Source organism: Asterias amurensis, chromosome 9 (genome assembly GCF_032118995.1).
Source record: "Asterias amurensis chromosome 9, ASM3211899v1".
Classification (NCBI taxonomy): domain Eukaryota; kingdom Metazoa; phylum Echinodermata; class Asteroidea; order Forcipulatida; family Asteriidae; genus Asterias; species Asterias amurensis.
This window is the reverse complement of record NC_092656.1, coordinates 17,393,077-17,412,628: the sequence shown is the minus strand read 5'-3', so window position 1 is coordinate 17,412,628 and position 19,552 is coordinate 17,393,077. Positions and strand designations below refer to the sequence as shown.

Sequence of the window (19,552 nt, the reverse complement as noted above, 5' to 3'; positions counted from 1 at the left end):
TCTCTACTCTATGGAATATGTGCACATCTCCTGTTGAATCAACTGCAGACCAATGCTTGTATACTATGTCTATTATGTGAGTACTCACCCTGCACCCCACACTGTCTCCACTCTATGGAATATGTGCACATCTCCTGTTGAATCAACTGCAGACCAATGCTTGTATACTATGTCTATTATGTGAGTACTCACCCTGCACCCCACACTCTCTCCACTCTATGGAATATGTGCACATCTCCTGTTGAATCAACTGCAGACCAATGCTTGTATACTATGTCTATTATGTGAGTACTCACCCTGCACCCCACACTCTCTCCACTCTATGGAATATGTGCACATCTCCTGTTGAATCAACTGCAGACCAATGCTTGTATACTATGTCTATTATGTGAGTACTCACCCTACACCCCACACTGTCTCCACTCTATGGAATATGTGCACATCTCCTGTTGAATCAACTGCAGACCAATGCTTGTATACTATGTCTATTATGTGAGTACTCACCCTGCACCCCACACTGTCTCCACTCTATGGAATATGTGCACATCTCCTGTTGAATCAACTGCAGACCAATGCTTGTATACTATGTCTATTATGTGAGTACTCACCCTGCACCCCACACTGTCTCCACTCTATGGAATATGTGCACATCTCCTGTTGAATCAACTGCAGACCAATGCTTGTATACTATGTCTATTATGTGAGTACTCACCCTGCACCCCACACTGTCTCTACTCTATGGAATATGTGCACATCTCCTGTTGAATCAACTGCTACTCCAGCAACCTGTCCTAGTGTTATACCTTGAGTGATTGGCCATCCCTCCATCTTCCGCAGATCTAATGAGTGATAACAATCATAATAATACACGACACTGTTAGTGTCAACATTTGGAATCTAACACTAAGACTTTTTTCAAGCTGAAAATACCGACACTTTTAACCTTTTAGCACTCATGCGCACAAGCATGAGTCATGTTATCCTTGAATCCAGGACAGAAAGTCACAAGATTTTTAACTGTAACTAGAAATACTTAGATAACTTTAGTTGTGATTATTTTTGTGTACATAACCAGTTTGGTTTATTTTGTAGAGGATGAAATTACCTTGAAAATGATTTGCACAGTTGTTCTGTTTCATTTATCATATTGAAGCTTTGCAATCAAAAACATAAGACAGATCAAATAAACTTAGGAAACAATGTTTGTGTCAATGATTTTCTTTTTTACATGTACATGTAAAGTTGTGCAAATAAGTTTGCTCAACTATAATGTCACTTGAAAGAAATAAACTATTAAAAAAAACAATTTATAAATATTCACAACAAACCATTGGGAATAAAACTAATGCCTCTTTTCCCAACAGAAAACGTCTTTATCTAAAACTCTCTGAGGTATCCTTTCAAATCATGCTATCCCTTGTGTAAAAAAAACCTGCAAGTCTACTGTGAAAGCAAGTACATGAAGTACAGTCGCCATTACTGTGTTCAGTGTGCATGAAATGTGTTCTTTGTAACATTCGGTCTGGACAATAAACAGAAAAACTATTTGTTGTGTGTTGTGTACATGTGATGTTGAGGATAGGACTTCTGATGGAAGGTGGAATACAAAATAAAAATTATATTGGGGACCTTGGGTTACTTTTAGACTATTGCAATATCAGTATTGCGCGCTATTTTTCATTTGTAAAACTCGCCAGCTTGCCAAACTTATCAGGCGGTTTGAGGAATCGATTCAAATCCACTTTCAAAGTGTTTCTACTAGGTGCAAGTACATGTATTAAATACATTTATACAGAAAGAAAGGTATTTATGTTGTGAATTCTGAGCCCAATTTATGTAGCCCTTAGTAAGGGTTTACAAGGTGCCACAGCGCATTCAGCAGCCACAGCCACGAACACTGGGGCTCGATAAGTGCACTGGGTTCTTTTCCATGCGTTACACAACACATGGGACCAATGGCTTAACGCCCTATTCGAAGGAAGAAGCAATGGTTTAGTGTCTTGCTTAAGGACTGGGGGACTCAAAAACACACTCTGCTGACCAGAAACACCAGAGTTTGAATTCGGTGCTTTTAATCGCTACGCTCGACACTTCTCCTTTGAGGAGAAACAATTACTGCAGTTTAGGGTTGTGTGAGGGTTACATGTATATAAAGGGTTAAGGATTGAGCTTAATATTTCATTCTGATTCAACAGGCACAATTGACTCACCATCCTTTCCCTCATCAGTAGCACCTTGCTCTGTCTTAGTCCTCTCTGTGGACCACTCTGCACCCACTGCCGTCTGCCCCATCTCAGGTTTCACAGTATTCACTTCCATTCCTACATCTTCAACCATCTCATCTGCTCCATCCACTTTTTCTTCATTTTCACCTTGGGTGAAATACGGCTGAGTGATGCGGCTCCACTTGTCTAAAAAGTTCTTATAGGTGTCCTCATTTGGGTCGTCTGCATTCCAGTTAGGATTGTAGTTGGACTCTTCATTGTTGTTGTAGCCGTAAGATTCTTGGGGTACATGATCGTAAGGTACACCTCCCTCGGGGACTTCCTGCCGGTGGAGCGATGGAGGATGAAGGGGAATTGTGTCGGAACCTGTGGGGTCAGATAGTTGCATACATTCTTACTATAAGGTGTGTAAGAAGCTTAATGACACTGGACAACCTTCAGTAATTGCCATAGACCAGTCTTCTCACTTGGTGTATCTCAACATATGCATAAAATAACCAACCAGTGAAAATTTGAACTCAATTGGACATGGAAGTTGCGAGATAATAATGGAAGAAAAACACCCTTGTCACCTGAAGTGTGCTTTCAGATCAAGACCTCAAAATCAAATTCTGAGGTCTCAAAATCAAATTTACTTCAGAAGGAGCAGTTGCTCACAATGTTTTATACTGTCAACATCTCTACATTGATTGCTAACAAGTAAGTTTTTATGCTAACAATTATTTTGAGCAATTATCAAAAGTGTCCAGTGCCTCTAAGGGTCACTCTAGTCTAGCCAAGTAGTGCAGGTCAAAACTTAACACGGGCAGGCATTAGGTTAGCTATTAGAACAGTCTGAATGAATGATCCAAATACAATAAGAGAGGGCTTGCGTGAATTCAGGAATAGATACTAAGATGAACCGGTGAACAGGCATGCAACTGTAACTTCACCAAAAAGGGGAAATTACAAAATATCAATGATTCTGTATAGTATTTTTCAATTTTTAATGGTAAAACAAAAAAGAGGGAAATCAGCTGATCCGAGGAAAAGATGCATGCCCAGGTTGGTTACAATGAAAACACTCATCTTACCAAATGGGATATTCCTAAAGATTTGTTGACTGCCACCATCCCAACACATCTTATAAGATTCACCATTAATGGCGTCCGTGTAATACATCATGTAGAAATTACACATCTCATCATTGGCTGTTGCACTGAAACATATTAAAAAAAACAAGAATCCAACTTGACATTTATTTCTTAAAGAAGCAAACCCAGAAAAAATGGACAGCATTTAACTGTGTTCTTTACAGGGCACAGCTAACTCACCCATGGTGGGGCACTTTCATGTCAAAGGGCACCAATGCAAACTACAACAAAAGCATAAGACATTCCATGGGCAATTGCAAGGGGTGTTGTGGTATATTTCAGGCTCGTACAACATGCACTCAGAAACAAGTTCAACCCCAAACATAAATAGCAGAACAGACAATACCTCAATCCAGTAAGTGGTGTTTAATCTCAAAGATTACATGTTCTAATTGATGGGTAATTATTGACACACTTCACATGTAGTCCATGCAGTGGTTACTGCCACTCTCCAAAATTTAATATTGGGTAGGCCTGTCAAAAAGCATTGGACATTTGCGGTCATTAAAGCCATTTTGTAAGCGTTGTAAACAAATTGTTCACCACCTGTTTTTCAAAACAAAGCAAGTTTGTATCACTTGCTTGGTGTCCATATGGAGTGATCCATGTTGTTTAGAAAGGGTTTAAAGACTAATCAGAGTGTCAGGTGAATGAGTTCTCATATCTATTTTGTGTTTATTGTAACAGTATGTCAAATGACGAGGAACTTTGTGTAAATTGTATCAAACAAATGTTGAATAATTTTGGTGAGTGCGTTGTGGCAGAATACAATCACTTTGTCAAATCTGGTTTTGGAAAAATCCTGATTTCGTTTTGCCACATGTGTATCCAATATTTGTACAGTTTTGGGTAGACATGGAAGAATCACTATAGAATTAGGTGCTTCATGCGCTTATTTATGGTTCTAAGTTTAACCAAACTCTTACCCAGCACTTGTTGTTGTGTCTTGTAAAGGAGTTCCCAAGTTCAACCAAACTCTTACCCAGCATTTGTTGTTGTGTCTTGTAAAGGAGGTCCTAAGTTTAACCAAATCTTACCAAGCACGTGTTGTTGTGTCTTGTTAAGGAGGTCCTAAGTTTAACCAAACTCTTACCCAGCATGTTTTGTTGTGTCTTGTTAAGGAGGTCCTAAGTTTAACCAAACTCTTACCCAGCATGTGTTGCTATGTGTCTTGTTAAGGAGGTCCTAAGTTTAACCAAACTCTTACCCAGCATGTGTTGTTGTGTGTCTTGTTAAGGAGGTCCTAAGTTTAACCAAACTCTTACCCAGCACGTGTTGTTGTGTCTTGTAAAGGAGGTCCTAAGTTTAACCAAATCTTACCCAGCATGTGTTGTTGTGTCTTGTAAAGGAGGTCCTAAGTTTAACCAAATCTTACCCAGCATGTGTTGTTGTGTGTCTTGTTAAGGAGGTCCTAAGTTTAACCAAACTCTTACCCAGCATGTGTTGCTGTGTGTCTTGTTAAGGAGGTCCTAAGTTTAACCAAACTCTTACCCAGCATGTGTTGCTGTGTGTCTTGTTAAGGAGGTCCTAAGTTCAACCAAACTCTTACCCAGCATTTGTTGTTGTGTCTTGTAAAGGAGGTCCTAAGTTTAACCAAACTCTTACCCAGCATGTGTTGCTGTGTGTCTTGTTAAGGAGGTCCCAAGTTTAACCAAACTCTTACCCAGCATGTGTTGTTGTGTGTCTTGTTAAGGAGGTCCTAAGTTTAACCAAAGTCTTACCCAGCATGTGTTGCTGTGTGTCTTGTTAAGGAGGTCCTAAGTTTAACCAAAGTCTTACCCAGCATGTGTTGCTGTGTGTCTTGTTAAGGAGGTCCTAAGTTTAACCAAAGTCTTACCCAGCATGTGTTGCTGTGTGTCTTGTTAAGGAGGTCCTAAGTTTAACCAAAGTCTTACCCAGCATGTGTTGCTGTGTGTCTTGTTAAGGAGGTCCTAAGTTTAACCAAAGTCTTACCCAGCATGTGTTGCTGTGTGTCTTGTTAAGGAGGTCCTAAGTTTAACCAAAGTCTTACCCAGCATGTGTTGTTGTGTGTCTTGTTAAGGAGGTCCTAAGTTTAACCAGTCTTACCCAGCATGTGTTGCTGTGTGTCTTGTTAAGGAGGTCCTAAGTTTAACCAAAGTCTTACCCAGCATGTGTTGCTGTGTGTCTTGTTAAGGAGGTCCTAAGTTTAACCAAAGTCTTACCCAGCATGTGTTGCTGTGTGTCTTGTTAAGGAGGTCCTAAGTTTAACCAAAGTCTTACCCAGCTTGTGTTGCTGTGTGTCTTGTTAAGGAGGTCCTAAGTTTAACCAAAGTCTTACCCAGCATGTGTTGCTGTGTGTCTTGTTAAGGAGGTCCTAAGTTTAACCAAAGTCTTACCCAGCATGTGTTGCTGTGTGTCTTGTTAAGGAGGTCCTAAGTTTAACCAAAGTCTTACCCAGCATGTGTTGCTGTGTGTCTTGTTAAGGAGGTCCTAAGTTTAACCAAAGTCTTACCCAGCATGTGTTGCTGTGTGTCTTGTTAAGGAGGTCCTAAGTTTAACCAAAGTCTTACCCAGCATGTGTTGCTGTGTGTCTTGTTAAGGAGTTGTACGTACATCGTGCTGCCAAATAATCACCCTGTCGAATCTCGAAGGTTTGTTCCATCGGATAAAATGCCTGTAAAGCAAACAGAAACAAAACTCATTTTTTTAATTAGGGCGTTACCAATATTGTAAAGCAATCATTTTGCAGCATCTTACTTGCAAAGTGTCTAAAAGTGTTAACTCTCTTTGAAAAAAAAATAGCCAATTCTTTGTTCAACCCCAAAAATCATTTAAAAATTTACCCAGTTTCACTTGTGGGTCATATTGATATTTGAAACAAAAAGTTGATCCCCTCGCTGCCGTTTCCCAGGTTGTATCATAATTTGGGTGTGATCCCTGGCTACACGGCAGTTAACGGTTGTATGGCTTCTGACTGGCACCCCCGAACAAAGATAGTGACAAAATAGGGAGACTGAGCTCAGTTGAAAAAGGGCTCGCACGTTAATCCGGAGGTCGTTAGTTCAAATCCCACTCTAGTCAATTCTTTGTTCAACCCCAAAAATAAAAAAGGTTGTAAGTTTTCTGTACACTTACAATTTGACTTGTGGAATTGCATTGAGGTATCAGTTCAAAAAGTGAAGATTGGAAAAAAGTACTACATGGGGGCAAGTGATAGAGAAATTTGTTTTTACAAATACAGCTGTACTTCCCTATCAACAAATAACAGGGTTGGTTTTTTTTAGTGAGGTAAGAAAAAAAAATCAAAGAGTGTCTGTAAAACTTGATGTGTTAACAATATGGAAATTATTTCAACAGTGAAATGTCAACCAATAGAAGGAACTATGTATAGTCTACATGGTCTAGGGGTGGACAGCACCAAATATTGATTGATACATGTCACAACAGGGGCATTGAGCACACTTACAACATGTACATGTTGGCAAGCCTGGAGCAATCTCCTACACTCTTGATACTAATTTCATTTGCCATGCCCCTACATTGATGCCCAAAGAGGCTCCTTCTACTGTTCAGTTTTCAAAGACTTGTTTTTAAAGTTTGTTCAACAAAGGAAACAATTGTCCCGTTTTGTAAAAATTGGCAATCTGTGAGTACTGCCGGTATAGATAACAATGAGCAGTCAACCAAGATGTCTTCTGGAGGTGTTACTATTAAATTCATTACAACATGGTCTTGTTTTCATAAACATGAGTCACACAAAAATGTCATTAAATTTCTAGATTTACCCTTCAACGATGCATTATGTATTGAAAGAATATCATATCTGTTGTTGATTACTGAATTTGAGCTCTGCTTGCTGCCCAATTCTGCGCTTATGAATCAACATTATCAGCTTACAGGGTAAGCGCCTAATTTCTGCGCTAGCTGTGTAAGCAAAGAATGCCACAACTATACATTCCTTACAAACCTGGGCAATATGCTGACATAAGCACAGACTTCCTTGCTTCCATAAGCATTGGTTCTTTGCTTACAGTAAGCCGAGCCATGAAATCAAGCCCGAGTCTCTTGTTAATGACTGGCCAACCTTGATGGCCATCCTTTAAAGACATCTGCCGTCGATTTCACAAAACTCTTCCTAACTTAAGACTAATCTTAGGACTTTAGGACGAGTCCCAGCCCTGCACTGTAACATGCAGACCTTAAGATTAATCCTAAGTTAGGAAGAGTTACTCGTCCTAACTCGAGATAAGACGAGTCCTAACTCTTTGTGAAATCAACGGCTGCTCTAAAATGCTGAAAGATGCAGGTTAGATTCCCAATAACCCACTAGCTCATTTTCATTTTCATTAAATTTAAAGCTTTGCATTGTTGTGGTGTTAATGTTACATGCCCACACAGTGTAAAGAGATTCTTTTGGACGAGGCGGTAGGTCTAAAAAGAGCTAGTTATAATCAACATTTTGACTTGAGTTACTTGAACATGACATGTGCATGCACGGTGCCAATGCACAATGAGCCAACAAATTGGTTCAGCCTTTACCCTGCTGCAATATTCATCCTAAACAGAATGTTCCAATTGGGTTACCACGTCAACTTCTTAATATTAATTTGGGTTTTTACACATATACACCGATGTGCGTTAGCACTGTATACTCAGCACTTACCCGATTTCTGTAACAAAAATCACAGGCATATTACTTGGATGGGATTCAAACCCAAGACCTTTGCAATTCTAGAGCAGTGTCATGGTCATACAAAGTAGACCACCGAGATTGCCCGGTAGCTAGAGGCAGTTTGAATCCTATGTTTAGCAGCGGGTACTGCAAACGATTTAATAGATGTTAAATTTGCATCGGGGATAAAGAATATTAATTTTAACTTGGGTTTTTACCAATATACATGTACATGTACACCGATATGTATATGGGTTAAAAACCAAAATTAATATTCTTTATCCCCAATGCAAACTTAAGATCAATTAAACTTATAAATACAAACATGCGTAAGGAATGCATGGTAAGAACATGTCCTCAACATGGCCTCAGAAATTTGCCGTGCTGTGTAAATCTCGCAGGGTAGCCGTCAGTATCCATTGACTTTTCAGTGGTTGCCCTCTCTATATAAACAGGCCTGGTGAACATCTGAGCAGATGTGATACCATGACCACTGCTATAATGGGAAACTTTTGGGCAGGCCTTTTAAACAGTTTTTCGCCAGTAGTGCGCAATGCTCAGACCTCACACGCAATACTGAGCATGTGCGCGCATGCTCAGAGCCTCAAAGTCTTTCATTACCTCTCATTAAACCCCAAATCCTCTATGCTACGATGAAATCATGCTACCAATACTGCACAGCCAAATCAACCTTGTCTCATGGCAAACTCAGGTTTTTTTTACGGGAATTCATTAAAGGCAGTGGACACTATTGGTAATTACTCAAAATAATTATTGGCATAAAACCTTACTCGGTAACGAGTATTGGGGAGAGGTTGTTAGTATAAAACATTGTGAGAAACGGCTCCCTCTGAAGTTACGTAGTTTTCGAGTAAGAAGTAATTTTCCACGAATTTGATTTTGATACCTCAAGTTTAGAATTTGAGGTTTCAAAATCAAGCATCTGAAAGCACACAACTGTGTGTGTTTTTTCCTTTCATAGTTATCGCAACTCCGACGACCAATCGAGCTCAAATTTTCACAGGTGTGATATTTTATGCATATGTTGAGATACACCATGAAGTGAGAAGACTGGTCGTTGACATCTACCAATAGTGTCCACTGTCTTTAACAGAGCGAACGGAGTAAAAAAGGCTCAAGTACAAAATTTAATGTGTCTAAACGACCTCTTTATTATGCTCATGGATTCTGGTTAAGTCTTTACATCTTAGTAAAATTGACTGTCATATATGGTTTGTTTAAGAAAACTCTTACATGTACATGTATGTTGTTAGACCTACCTGTGGCCATTGTGGGTTTCCTTTACCCAATAGGGCCCATTCCCCTTGTCGTATACGGTACCCACTGATGACTGTGCTCAGCTCATGGGCGTGGGTACGAAAAGCAAAAGGGTAGATAGGAATGGGATCCCTGTACGCACATGCAACATCAGCATGGTAATCTAAAGATCAAATAGAAAAAAGGAACAGTTACATGCAAGATAATGTATCAAGTTGCAGTAAGTCTGTGCAGAGAGTTTGTATCAACAGCGTATGGAGGCACAGAGCGACTTCAATAGGTCTGGAACTTTGCACTTTGAGGAACATCATATTTCTAATTAAAAATTAATTGATTCAGTAAAATTCATAATTTTATTTGAACTTAACACGTAGCACTACCTCAGAAATAGAAAAATGAAGTATTTGTCTTGGGTTAACCCCTCAAACTCTGTAATAGAATACAATTTTGCGAAACAAAGTCAATTAAATCTAAACTGGATTAGCTTGTTTTGTAGTTAATATATTTGTATACTCACTCGATTAAACAAACCAAAGCGACCATTTATTACATTCTTTCCCCCCCCCCCTTGAAATTTGTGTTTCTCATGTTCCATTTCTAGATCATCCAGCTTGATCTGGAGCAGTACCATCAATGTAAGTATAACATGCTTCCTGCTACTCCTTGCACTTCCCTATGACATCCAATGTCAATGCATCCAGGCGGATCCAGGCGGAAGAGATCCAGAAAGGTTATAAGGACACACCATGCAGGGAGAGACCCAAGAGTAATGTAGGTCATTCTGTACAAACAACCCAAGGCTAATTTCCCTTCTCAAGTGAACACAAATGTTTTGTTTCCTCAAAGCGAGAACAACTCTACAAATTAAACCTCAATATCAAAAGAAAGAGACTGGAGCAGAAGCATGATATACTATTTATAACATTCCCATCCTCTTAATAGATTCACAACAACCCTTAAATTATATCAAACTTGATTACAAGGAACTAATGACCATGGAATGTGTTCAGATTGAACACAACTGTGGATGATGGTCCTTTACATAGATGCAAGAAGTAGACCTATCGTGACTTTTTAAAACACAAATTAGTGTTTAGTATTCTGCATAGTTAAGACATATCTTAACATGCAAGTCTTGATCCCAGTGAATAGCTCGTGTCAACTTCATTTTCTCATTTGCAAAACGTAAATTCTAAACTCTGAATGTTTTCAGACCCACTTGTCTACAACACTACTTTTCAGAAGCAGGGATGTTTATGCAATTTATGGGTAACTTTCCTCTCCTTAGTGTACAGACATTCTAATGTGCTTAAAAGCGTTAACACAGTAATCAGAGTCTGGTGGTATCAACACAGTATTTTTAGTGAAAGCTGTTTGTAAATGAACGTGTGTGCCATTCATTCAAATCAGACACATTGTTAAAGCACCCAAACAAGTGATGACTTTGACCAAGGAAATAATCCTACGCGTTTGTGCACGCAGCATCACCAATGCGCTCTCTTTATGTAGACCTTGTTTTTAACTCTACGATTGGACCATACTTTACCGGTAGCCTGAATCCAACAAGTGGAAACCAAGAGATAAAATAAAAAACTCTAACCATCATTAAGTTTTTGTACAAACACAGGTTTAAATTTACAGGTTAAAGAGATTTGTGTATTTTTTTTACACAAAACACAATGCCCACAGATTAAAGACACTGGACACCTTGGTAATTGTCAAAGACCATTCTTCTCACTTGTTGTATCACAATATTTATGCACAAAATCTCAAACCTGTGAAAATTTGAACTCAGTTGGTCGATGTAGTTGCGAGATTATAATAATGAATAATGAAAGAAAAAACACCCTTGTCATACAAAGTTGTGTGCTTTCAGATGCTTGATTGCGGAACCTCAAATCTAATTCCGAGGTCTCAAAACAAAATTAAAATATTTTAGTGGAAAATTACTTCTTTCTCAAAAACTACCTTACTTCAGAGGGAGTTGTTTCTCACAATGCTTTATACTATCAACAGCTCTCCATTGCTTGTTACCAAGTAAGTTTTTATGCTAACAATTATTTTGAGTAATTACCATTAGTGTCCTGCCGTCGATTTCACAAAGAGTTATGACTCGTCTTATCTCGAGTTAGGACGAGTAACTCTTCCTAACTTGGGATTAATCTTAAGGTCTGCATGTGCTACAGTGCAGGGTTGCGACTCGTCCTAAGTCCTATAAGATTAGTCTTAAGTTAGGAAGAGTTTTGTGAAATCGACGGCAGTGCCTGTAATATTAAACTTATATGGTTTGAAGATAATTGTAGTAGAAAGCTAACACTAAAATTTTACTTGCTGAGGTGCTCTAGTTTTTGAGATGAGTAAGACAATGTCACGAAAGTACATTTTACATGCTAATATAATTTTCGGCTCACTGAGACAAAACTAATATTTGTAACTTGTTTTACTCATTTCTCAAAAGCTACAGCACCTCAGCAAGTAACATTTTAAGAAAAGCTTTCTACAATCATTATCTTTAAACTGTGTGAGTTTAATGTAAATCTGTGGACATTGTGTTTTGTGTCCTACAAAAAGTACCCAGACCCTTTAAGATAGTTCATTCTGTTACAAATACATGTATGTTGTGTGTCAAGAGAAAGTTGCCTGCAGTCATTTTGAATATTGGCATACAGATTATTGAAACAGGATACCCAATCAAGCAGAATTCCTACCTGACTTCAAAGTCTTTTGGGTTTGTTCAAGTTTTTTTTTCTCTCTCTTTAAGATATCAGCATTCAAGTCTTCAATCATTTTGACAAGCAAAAGGAAAACAAAGAAATGAAAAGTCCCAACTCATGACTCCCCTTGAAGATGCTCATCAGCTGTAATAATTGTTACCGTGGCAATGTCGAATGTCATCTGTTATGATAAGGTTTCATTCGCCCTGAAGGCAGATCCATAGAATAACACACTGACAATGTTACGTGGGCGAAATGACCAACAAAGAAAATAGCCTCTTAAGCCTTGCTCAACTTGGTCTGCCACACATGAACATTAAACAGTACATGTACATGTACAGCATAAAATGATCCTGTTCTGCCACTTGATCTAAAAAGCACGCCTGATACTTCACGGAGGCAGCAAAGACGATTGCCTCCGTGTCCCATGGTCATTGCCTTGGTGCCCTTGAAATGCTCCAGTACAAGTTTTCCGTTTCATCATGCCCTTTACGAAGAAGAAAATGCCTTGGTGCCCATGCCCTTTCAAAAACAAGGCAAACAGGCCTTACCAAGAAGAAAATGCCTCCGTGCACTTGCCCTTTCAAAAACAAGGCAAACAGGCCTTACCAAGAAGAAAATGCCTCCGTGCACTTGCCCTTTCAAAAACAAGACAAAAAGGCCTTACCAAGAAGAAAATGCCTCCGTGCACTTGCCCTTTCAAAAACAAGGCAAACAGGCCTTACCAAGAAGAAAATGCCTCCGTGCACTTGCCCTTTCAAAAACAAGACAAAAAGGCCTTACCAAGAAGAAAATGCCTCCGTGCACTTGCCCTTTCAAAAACAAGGCAAACAGGCCTTACCAAGAAGAAAATGCCTCCGTGCACTTGCCCTTTCAAAAACAAGGCAAACAGGCCTTACCAATAAGAAAATGCCTCCGTGCACTTGCCCTTTCAAAAACAAGGCAAACAGGCCTTACCAAGAAGAAAATGCCTCCGTGCACTTGCCCTTTCAAAAACAAGGCAAACAGGCCTTACCAATAAGAAAATGCCTCCGTGCACTTGCCCTTTCAAAAACAAGGCAAACAGGCCTTACCAATAAGAAAATGCCTCCGTGCACTTGCCCTTTCAAAAACAAGGCAAACAGGCCTTACCAAGAAGAAAATGCCTCCGTGCACTTGCCCTTTCAAAAACAAGACAAAAAGGCCTTACCAAGAAGAAAATGCCTCCGTGCACTTGCCCTTTCAAAAACAAGGCAAACAGGCCTTACCAAGAAGAAAATGCCTCCGTGCACTTGCCCTTTCAAAAACAAGGCAAACAGGCCTTACCAATAAGAAAATGCCTCCGTGCACTTGCCCTTTCAAAAACAAGGCAAACAGGCCTTACCAAGAAGAAAATGCCTTGGTGCCCTTGCCCTTTTAAAAACATGGCAAACAGGCCTTACCAATAAGAAAATGCCTCCGTGCACTTGCCCTTTCAAAAACAAGGCAAACAGGCCTTACCAAGAAGAAAATGCCTCCGTGCACTTGCCCTTTCAAAAACAAGACAAAAAGGCCTTACCAAGAAGAAAATGCCTCCGTGCACTTGCCCTTTCAAAAACAAGGCAAACAGGCCTTACCAAGAAGAAAATGCCTCCGTGCACTTGCCCTTTCAAAAACAAGACAAAAAGGCCTTACCAAGAAGAAAATGCCTCCGTGCACTTGCCCTTTCAAAAACAAGGCAAACAGGCCTTACCAAGAAGAAAATGCCTCCGTGCACTTGCCCTTTCAAAAACAAGGCAAACAGGCCTTACCAATAAGAAAATGCCTCCGTGCACTTGCCCTTTCAAAAACAAGGCAAACAGGCCTTACCAAGAAGAAAATGCCTTGGTGCCCTTGCCCTTTTAAAAACATGGCAAACAGGCCTTACCAATAAGAAAATGCCTCCGTGCACTTGCCCTTTCAAAAACAAGGCAAACAGGCCTTACCAAGAAGAAAATGCCTCCGTGCACTTGCCCTTTCAAAAACAAGACAAAAAGGCCTTACCAAGAAGAAAATGCCTCCGTGCACTTGCCCTTTCAAAAACAAGGCAAACAGGCCTTACCAATAAGAAAATGCCTCCGTGCACTTGCCCTTTCAAAAACAAGGCAAACAGGCCTTACCAAGAAGAAAATGCCTCCGTGCACTTGCCCTTTCAAAAACAAGGCAAACAGGCCTTACCAATAAGAAAATGCCTCCGTGCACTTGCCCTTTCAAAAACAAGGCAAACAGGCCTTACCAAGAAGAAAATGCCTCCGTGCACTTGCCCTTTCAAAAACAAGGCAAACAGGCCTTACCAATAAGAAAATGCCTCCGTGCACTTGCCCTTTCAAAAACAAGGCAAACAGGCCTTACCAAGAAGAAAATGCCTTGGTGCCCTTGCCCTTTTAAAAACATGGCAAACAGGCCTTACCAATAAGAAAATGCCTTGGTGCACTTGCCCTTTCAAAAACAAGGCAAACAGGCCTTACCAAGAAGAAAATGCCTCCGTGCACTTGCCCTTTCAAAAACAAGGCAAACAGGCCTTACCAATAAGAAAATGCCTCCGTGCACTTGCCCTTTCAAAAACAAGGCAAACAGGCCTTACCAAGAAGAAAATGCCTCCGTGCACTTGCCCTTTCAAAAACAAGGCAAACAGGCCTTACCAATAAGAAAATGCCTCCGTGCACTTGCCCTTTCAAAAACAAGGCAAACAGGCCTTACCAAGAAGAAAATGCCTCTGTGCACTTGCCCTTTCAAAAACAAGGCAAACAGGCCTTACTAAGAAGAAAATGCCTCTGTGCACTTGCCCTTTCAAAAACAAGGCAAACAGGCCTTACTAAGAAGAAAATGCCTCCGTGCACTTGCCCTTTCAAAAACAAGGCAAACAGGCCTTACTAAGAAGAAAATGCCTCCGTGCACTTGCCCTTTCAAAAACAAGGCAAACAGGCCTTACCAAGAAGAAAATGCCTTGGTGCCCTTGCCCTTTTAAAAACAAGGCAAACAGGCCTGAAAAAGTCTTACATGCTTTATACATGTACATCATGTTGCACCAGTCAAACTACCAAAATGGCAATCTAAGCAAAGCACGTTAAAATGTTGGGTTGATGACCTTTAAGACTAATGAAAACACACTGTCAAGCTTAATTTTCACTTCATACTTACTTGTTACTCCGGGCGGAATAGACATGGATGATGCTCCTAATAGATAAACACCCCCGGCATATGGCTGCCTGCAAATACAATAATGAATACAGTTATCCACAGACAACATTTAATTATTTATATGATCAGTCTGAAAGTGACTTGCATCTTTCATTTACTTATTTAAGGCCTCAAGAAATCTGTGAAGATGGAGATGTTGAAGAAGATATCAGCTGAAAGAAGGAAGAACCAACTAGAGTTTCATGGCCGAGAGGTTTAGAGCATCGGAATTCAAGTTCTGGTGGTTAAGTCATCGGAGTGTGGGTTTGAGTACCGGTCACGACACTTGTGTCCTTATAGGCAATTCACTTTACTATATTTGCTTCTCTTCACCCAGGGGTACTAAGGGGTACCTGCGAGGGTAGAGGTTGAAAATTGTGTATGAAAAAGCCTTTAGAGCACTACGGTTGCCCAGGTTGTTACTCCCCAGGGAGATGAGAAAGATTTAAGGAATGTAATTGGCCCAATGACGAGGGCACTATGGTAAAGTGCATTGAGACAGTTATTGTAAAATGCAGTACGAGAACTAGTTACTGTATTATTCTTATTATGATTACAAAATGTGTTTTTCTAAATCAATCCCTTATGGCGATACATCCACAAATGAAAGAAACAAAATAATCTAGTTTGAAGGTAGCACAAGTTCAGACTCTGAGGGGATCCTTCCTTGTATCTATCTATGGGATGACAGGAAATTGACTGTGACTTATGCCAACACCAATGCTGATAAATTACTTCCTTTTCAAATCAAACTCATTTCCCATCCAGCATATTATACATGTAAGTACTTAAGGGAGATGAGCCTTCCAGACAATTGCTATATGCTTGTAACAGGGCTTAGATACTTGATGTACTTTACAAGATGATAATGGATAATGCACTTGTTTGGAACATCATTCTAGAGGGACAAGTAATCTGTTATTTACAGATTTTAGAACTTGATAAAATGTGTAACTTGTGCCTTTGTAAATTCCATTAACTAAAACCATTCAAACCAAACCAGCTGCCTTGTTTTTCATATATTCAATCATATGGTAATCTATTGACCTGATTGAATCGCATATTATGATTCTTGCGCCTAGCTTTCTATGGTTGGTGGCCTCTACTTGATTTTTTTAAAACAAGTTCCTGTTTGTCACATTACACAGTTTCAATTTTAACTTCCACTGTTGCGTCAGTATTTAATTGGAACATCTTAGAGCCAAACTATCACGCAATGTATCCTTCCCAGCAAGCCTTTTTAGAAATGTTAAAGGTGTATGGTACAACACTGTGTTGTTTAGGATGAAAACAATGTATTCAAAACTAAAGGTTTCAAATCTAACTTATGAATATCAAAAGGGTGCAAAGTTTCTGTATTTTTCAATAACATGTTGTTATACGTACGGTGTACATGAAGAGGTGGGTCTTACAATGCCAACAAAATTCCAGATCTTTGACGGACATTTTGAATTTGGAAATGTAGTTAAAAGCAGCAGATAGGTAATTAGGACTAGTACTAATATTGCGTTTTAAATATTCTAGGGCTGATTTCTCAACTTAAAGGAACACGTTGCCTTGGATCGGTCCAGTTGGTCTTTAAAAAGCGTTTGTAATCGTTTGTTACAAAATGCATGGTTAGAAAGATGTTTAAAAAGTAGAATACAATGATAATTGTTTTAATGTTTTCTCAAAAAGTAAAGCATTTCATGGAATAATACTCTTTCTCCATTAAGTTATTTGTAAATCTGTGAACTTTTATTTTCGTTTCTGTTCTGAAAGTGTCCAATGGCTTTAATTAACATACGTTGTTGTCGTTGTTGTCGGGAAGAGTGTTCCATAATTCCATGCTGCTGCTTCTGCCAAAACTCTAGCCCCCATAAAATCAAGTGAAGTCGAGGGACATAAATTACATATACTACAGGGAGACTTGGATTTTGAGCAGAGATTTCCAACTGGATGTAATACATGATGGATGATTTCCTTTCAATACCAAATGGAACCAGATGATTCCAAGGCAGTCAGCAACTACAGCACACAACATCTCATTTTAGGGGATTAACATAATATTTTTTTTCATTTGGCTTACATTCTCTGTAAGTTTGCAGCTACTTATCAAATGATTTTAAAACAGCATTTACCTAATAACATCAATTTATGTCATTAAAGCCCAAACCGTAAAGAACACTAGAACAGGGCTTGAAATACTCAAGGAAATACTCAAGGAAATACTCAGAAATCAGAAAACTGTTAAGGTCCAGTAATTTTAGAATTAGCAAAGGTCCGCAAGAACCAAACAAGTCACTCATGCAATCTTTTAAGAAGTAATAAATGTATGGGGAGCGGGGTTTACCGTTTGTAAATCCAAACTGCCTCGAGCTATTTAAAACAAGACAAATATGAAAGGTCTTGTGAAAATGTCAGTGGTGCATTGATGCTCTGCACAAAACTGATTTCTATTCATTTTTAAAGAAAATCCAGACCAGGATAAAAATGACTCTGTCCCAATAAACTGTTTTTACTTTAATTAAGTTTAAAGGCAGTGGACACCATTGGTAATTGTCAAAGACTAGCCTTCACAGCTGGTGTATCTCAAAATATGCATAAAATAACAAACCTGTGAAAATTTGAGCTCAATCAGTCATCGAAGTTGCGAGATAATAATGAAAGAAAAACAACCCTTGCAACACGAAGATGGTTGATTTCGAGACATCAAGTTCTAAACTTGAGGTCTCGAAAACAAATTCGTGGAAAATTACTTCTTTCCCGAAAACTACGTCACTTCAGAGGGAGCCGTTTCTCACAATGTTTTATACCATCAACCTCTCCCCATTACTAGTCACCAAGAAAGGTTTTATGCCAATAATTATTTTGAGTAATTACCAATAGTGTCCACTGCCTTTAATTAGTGTCAATCAGACCATGGAGACCCAGACAACACAGAAGACAGTTCCCAGCTTGCCATGTGTCTAATGGTTTAGGTAATTGGATCATCGTTTAATGGGTTTCCAGCAGAAAGTGTCAACCAGCGCAAAGACAAGGTACTCCTATAGCATCACTATTTTTCTCCCAATATTATAACTATCACTACAGGAATAAGACTTAGTGTTTAGGTATAATGCTACCCACTCAACTATTCCTGTCCACTTTCATTACAAGTCTGAGAGCTTCAGTTCTTTATGAATTCTGGTGGAATACTTTTCAGCAATTTTTGTGTGTTTAATTTTGAAAAAAGGTCAATGGAAAAATACATTTTGGTGTGTGAGCTTCAAAACATATATTGAATTCATTTGTTCCTGCATTGTCACATAATACAATCACTTGATTAAATCTGGCTTTTCTATTTCCACTCAGCTTCACTCATGAAATGGAATAGTCCCATATTTTACCTCATATGATTATACTATGTGACAATGCACTCAAATGCATCCAATATTTCTACATCAGTTTGTTCTTTAATTCTTTAACAAAGTCACATCACATCAGTTTGTTATCCTAAAATTACTAAACTGTACTGTACACCTGACAATTGTTTTTTGTATTATTTCCAGAAATGTGATCAATTCATAATATTTTTTGAAAAAACACATACTTTGTAGATGCTTGTATTATTAATCTATGGGTAGAAGCAGTGCTGGCTAGAATGAGCTGGAACTATTAACAGAACAATACTTACGGCATGTAGGTCATGTACATTGATACTCCAGAGTGATCTGGTGCCATGCCTGTCAACAACAACAAAAACAACAACAAATAGTTATTCAATCTACAATTTATGCAATACTTTTGTCTGAATTCAAATTCTGAATGTGATACTTTGAATGGACTAAGTGGATCAAAAAAAAAAAGCGTATAAACAGGATAAAGTGAAGATGATTTACAAGTATGCATGAAATGATGTGATTCTTGTTAAGAAAAGAACGGGTGGCAATTTTGGCTAGCCCCAAAGAAGTTATTACCCAGCAAATACATTTCCTCACCACTTCTGTCTGATAACAGATTGTTTTACATTGGCACAATATTAGCAATATCTCCTTTAACAGTGTGCACAACCACAATCATGGGTACACATTTTGTTTCTGTCCATTTTTGAACAGTTTCAAAAACAATGATGTTATTTATATACCAATGAACAAACGCTGTGTCAACGATAACAAAAAAAGTGCTTTCGAGTTTGTCAAAAACAAGATCAGCAAAGAGTTCTTATTTGTTGTATATTTGGTGTCTTTGTAAAAAAGAGTGTACACATGATTGTGGCTTGGCACGCGAATAAATAAATAAAATAATTGAATGAACTTTATCTTTATGCACCTTTTTCAAAAATTTTCTTTACAAAACAAACATGTCATTCATTTTAATGACATTTTAGTGGATATAACTGTTTTAAATCAAATCTAAAAAATTGTTCTACGA

The 19,552-nt window shown here is 38.8% G+C and overlaps 1 protein-coding gene across 2 annotated transcripts in view; it reads right to left on the bottom strand.

The window, feature by feature from the left end:
- LOC139941513 (peptidyl-glycine alpha-amidating monooxygenase B-like) overlaps positions 1 to 19,552 on the bottom strand; it is a 53,896-nt gene that overhangs the window by 14,006 nt on the left and 20,338 nt on the right. For both annotated transcript variants that reach the window (XM_071938047.1, XM_071938048.1), the window contains exons 7-13: positions 18,816 to 18,864; positions 15,122 to 15,189; positions 9,272 to 9,432; positions 5,890 to 5,993; positions 3,299 to 3,423; positions 2,211 to 2,591; positions 713 to 839 (exon numbers count right to left, since the gene is read on the bottom strand). In XM_071938047.1, coding sequence (XP_071794148.1) covers positions 713 to 839; positions 2,211 to 2,591; positions 3,299 to 3,423; positions 5,890 to 5,993; positions 9,272 to 9,432; positions 15,122 to 15,189; positions 18,816 to 18,864 — 1,015 coding nt within the window. The remainder of the gene's footprint in view (positions 1 to 712; positions 840 to 2,210; positions 2,592 to 3,298; positions 3,424 to 5,889; positions 5,994 to 9,271; positions 9,433 to 15,121; positions 15,190 to 18,815; positions 18,865 to 19,552) is intronic.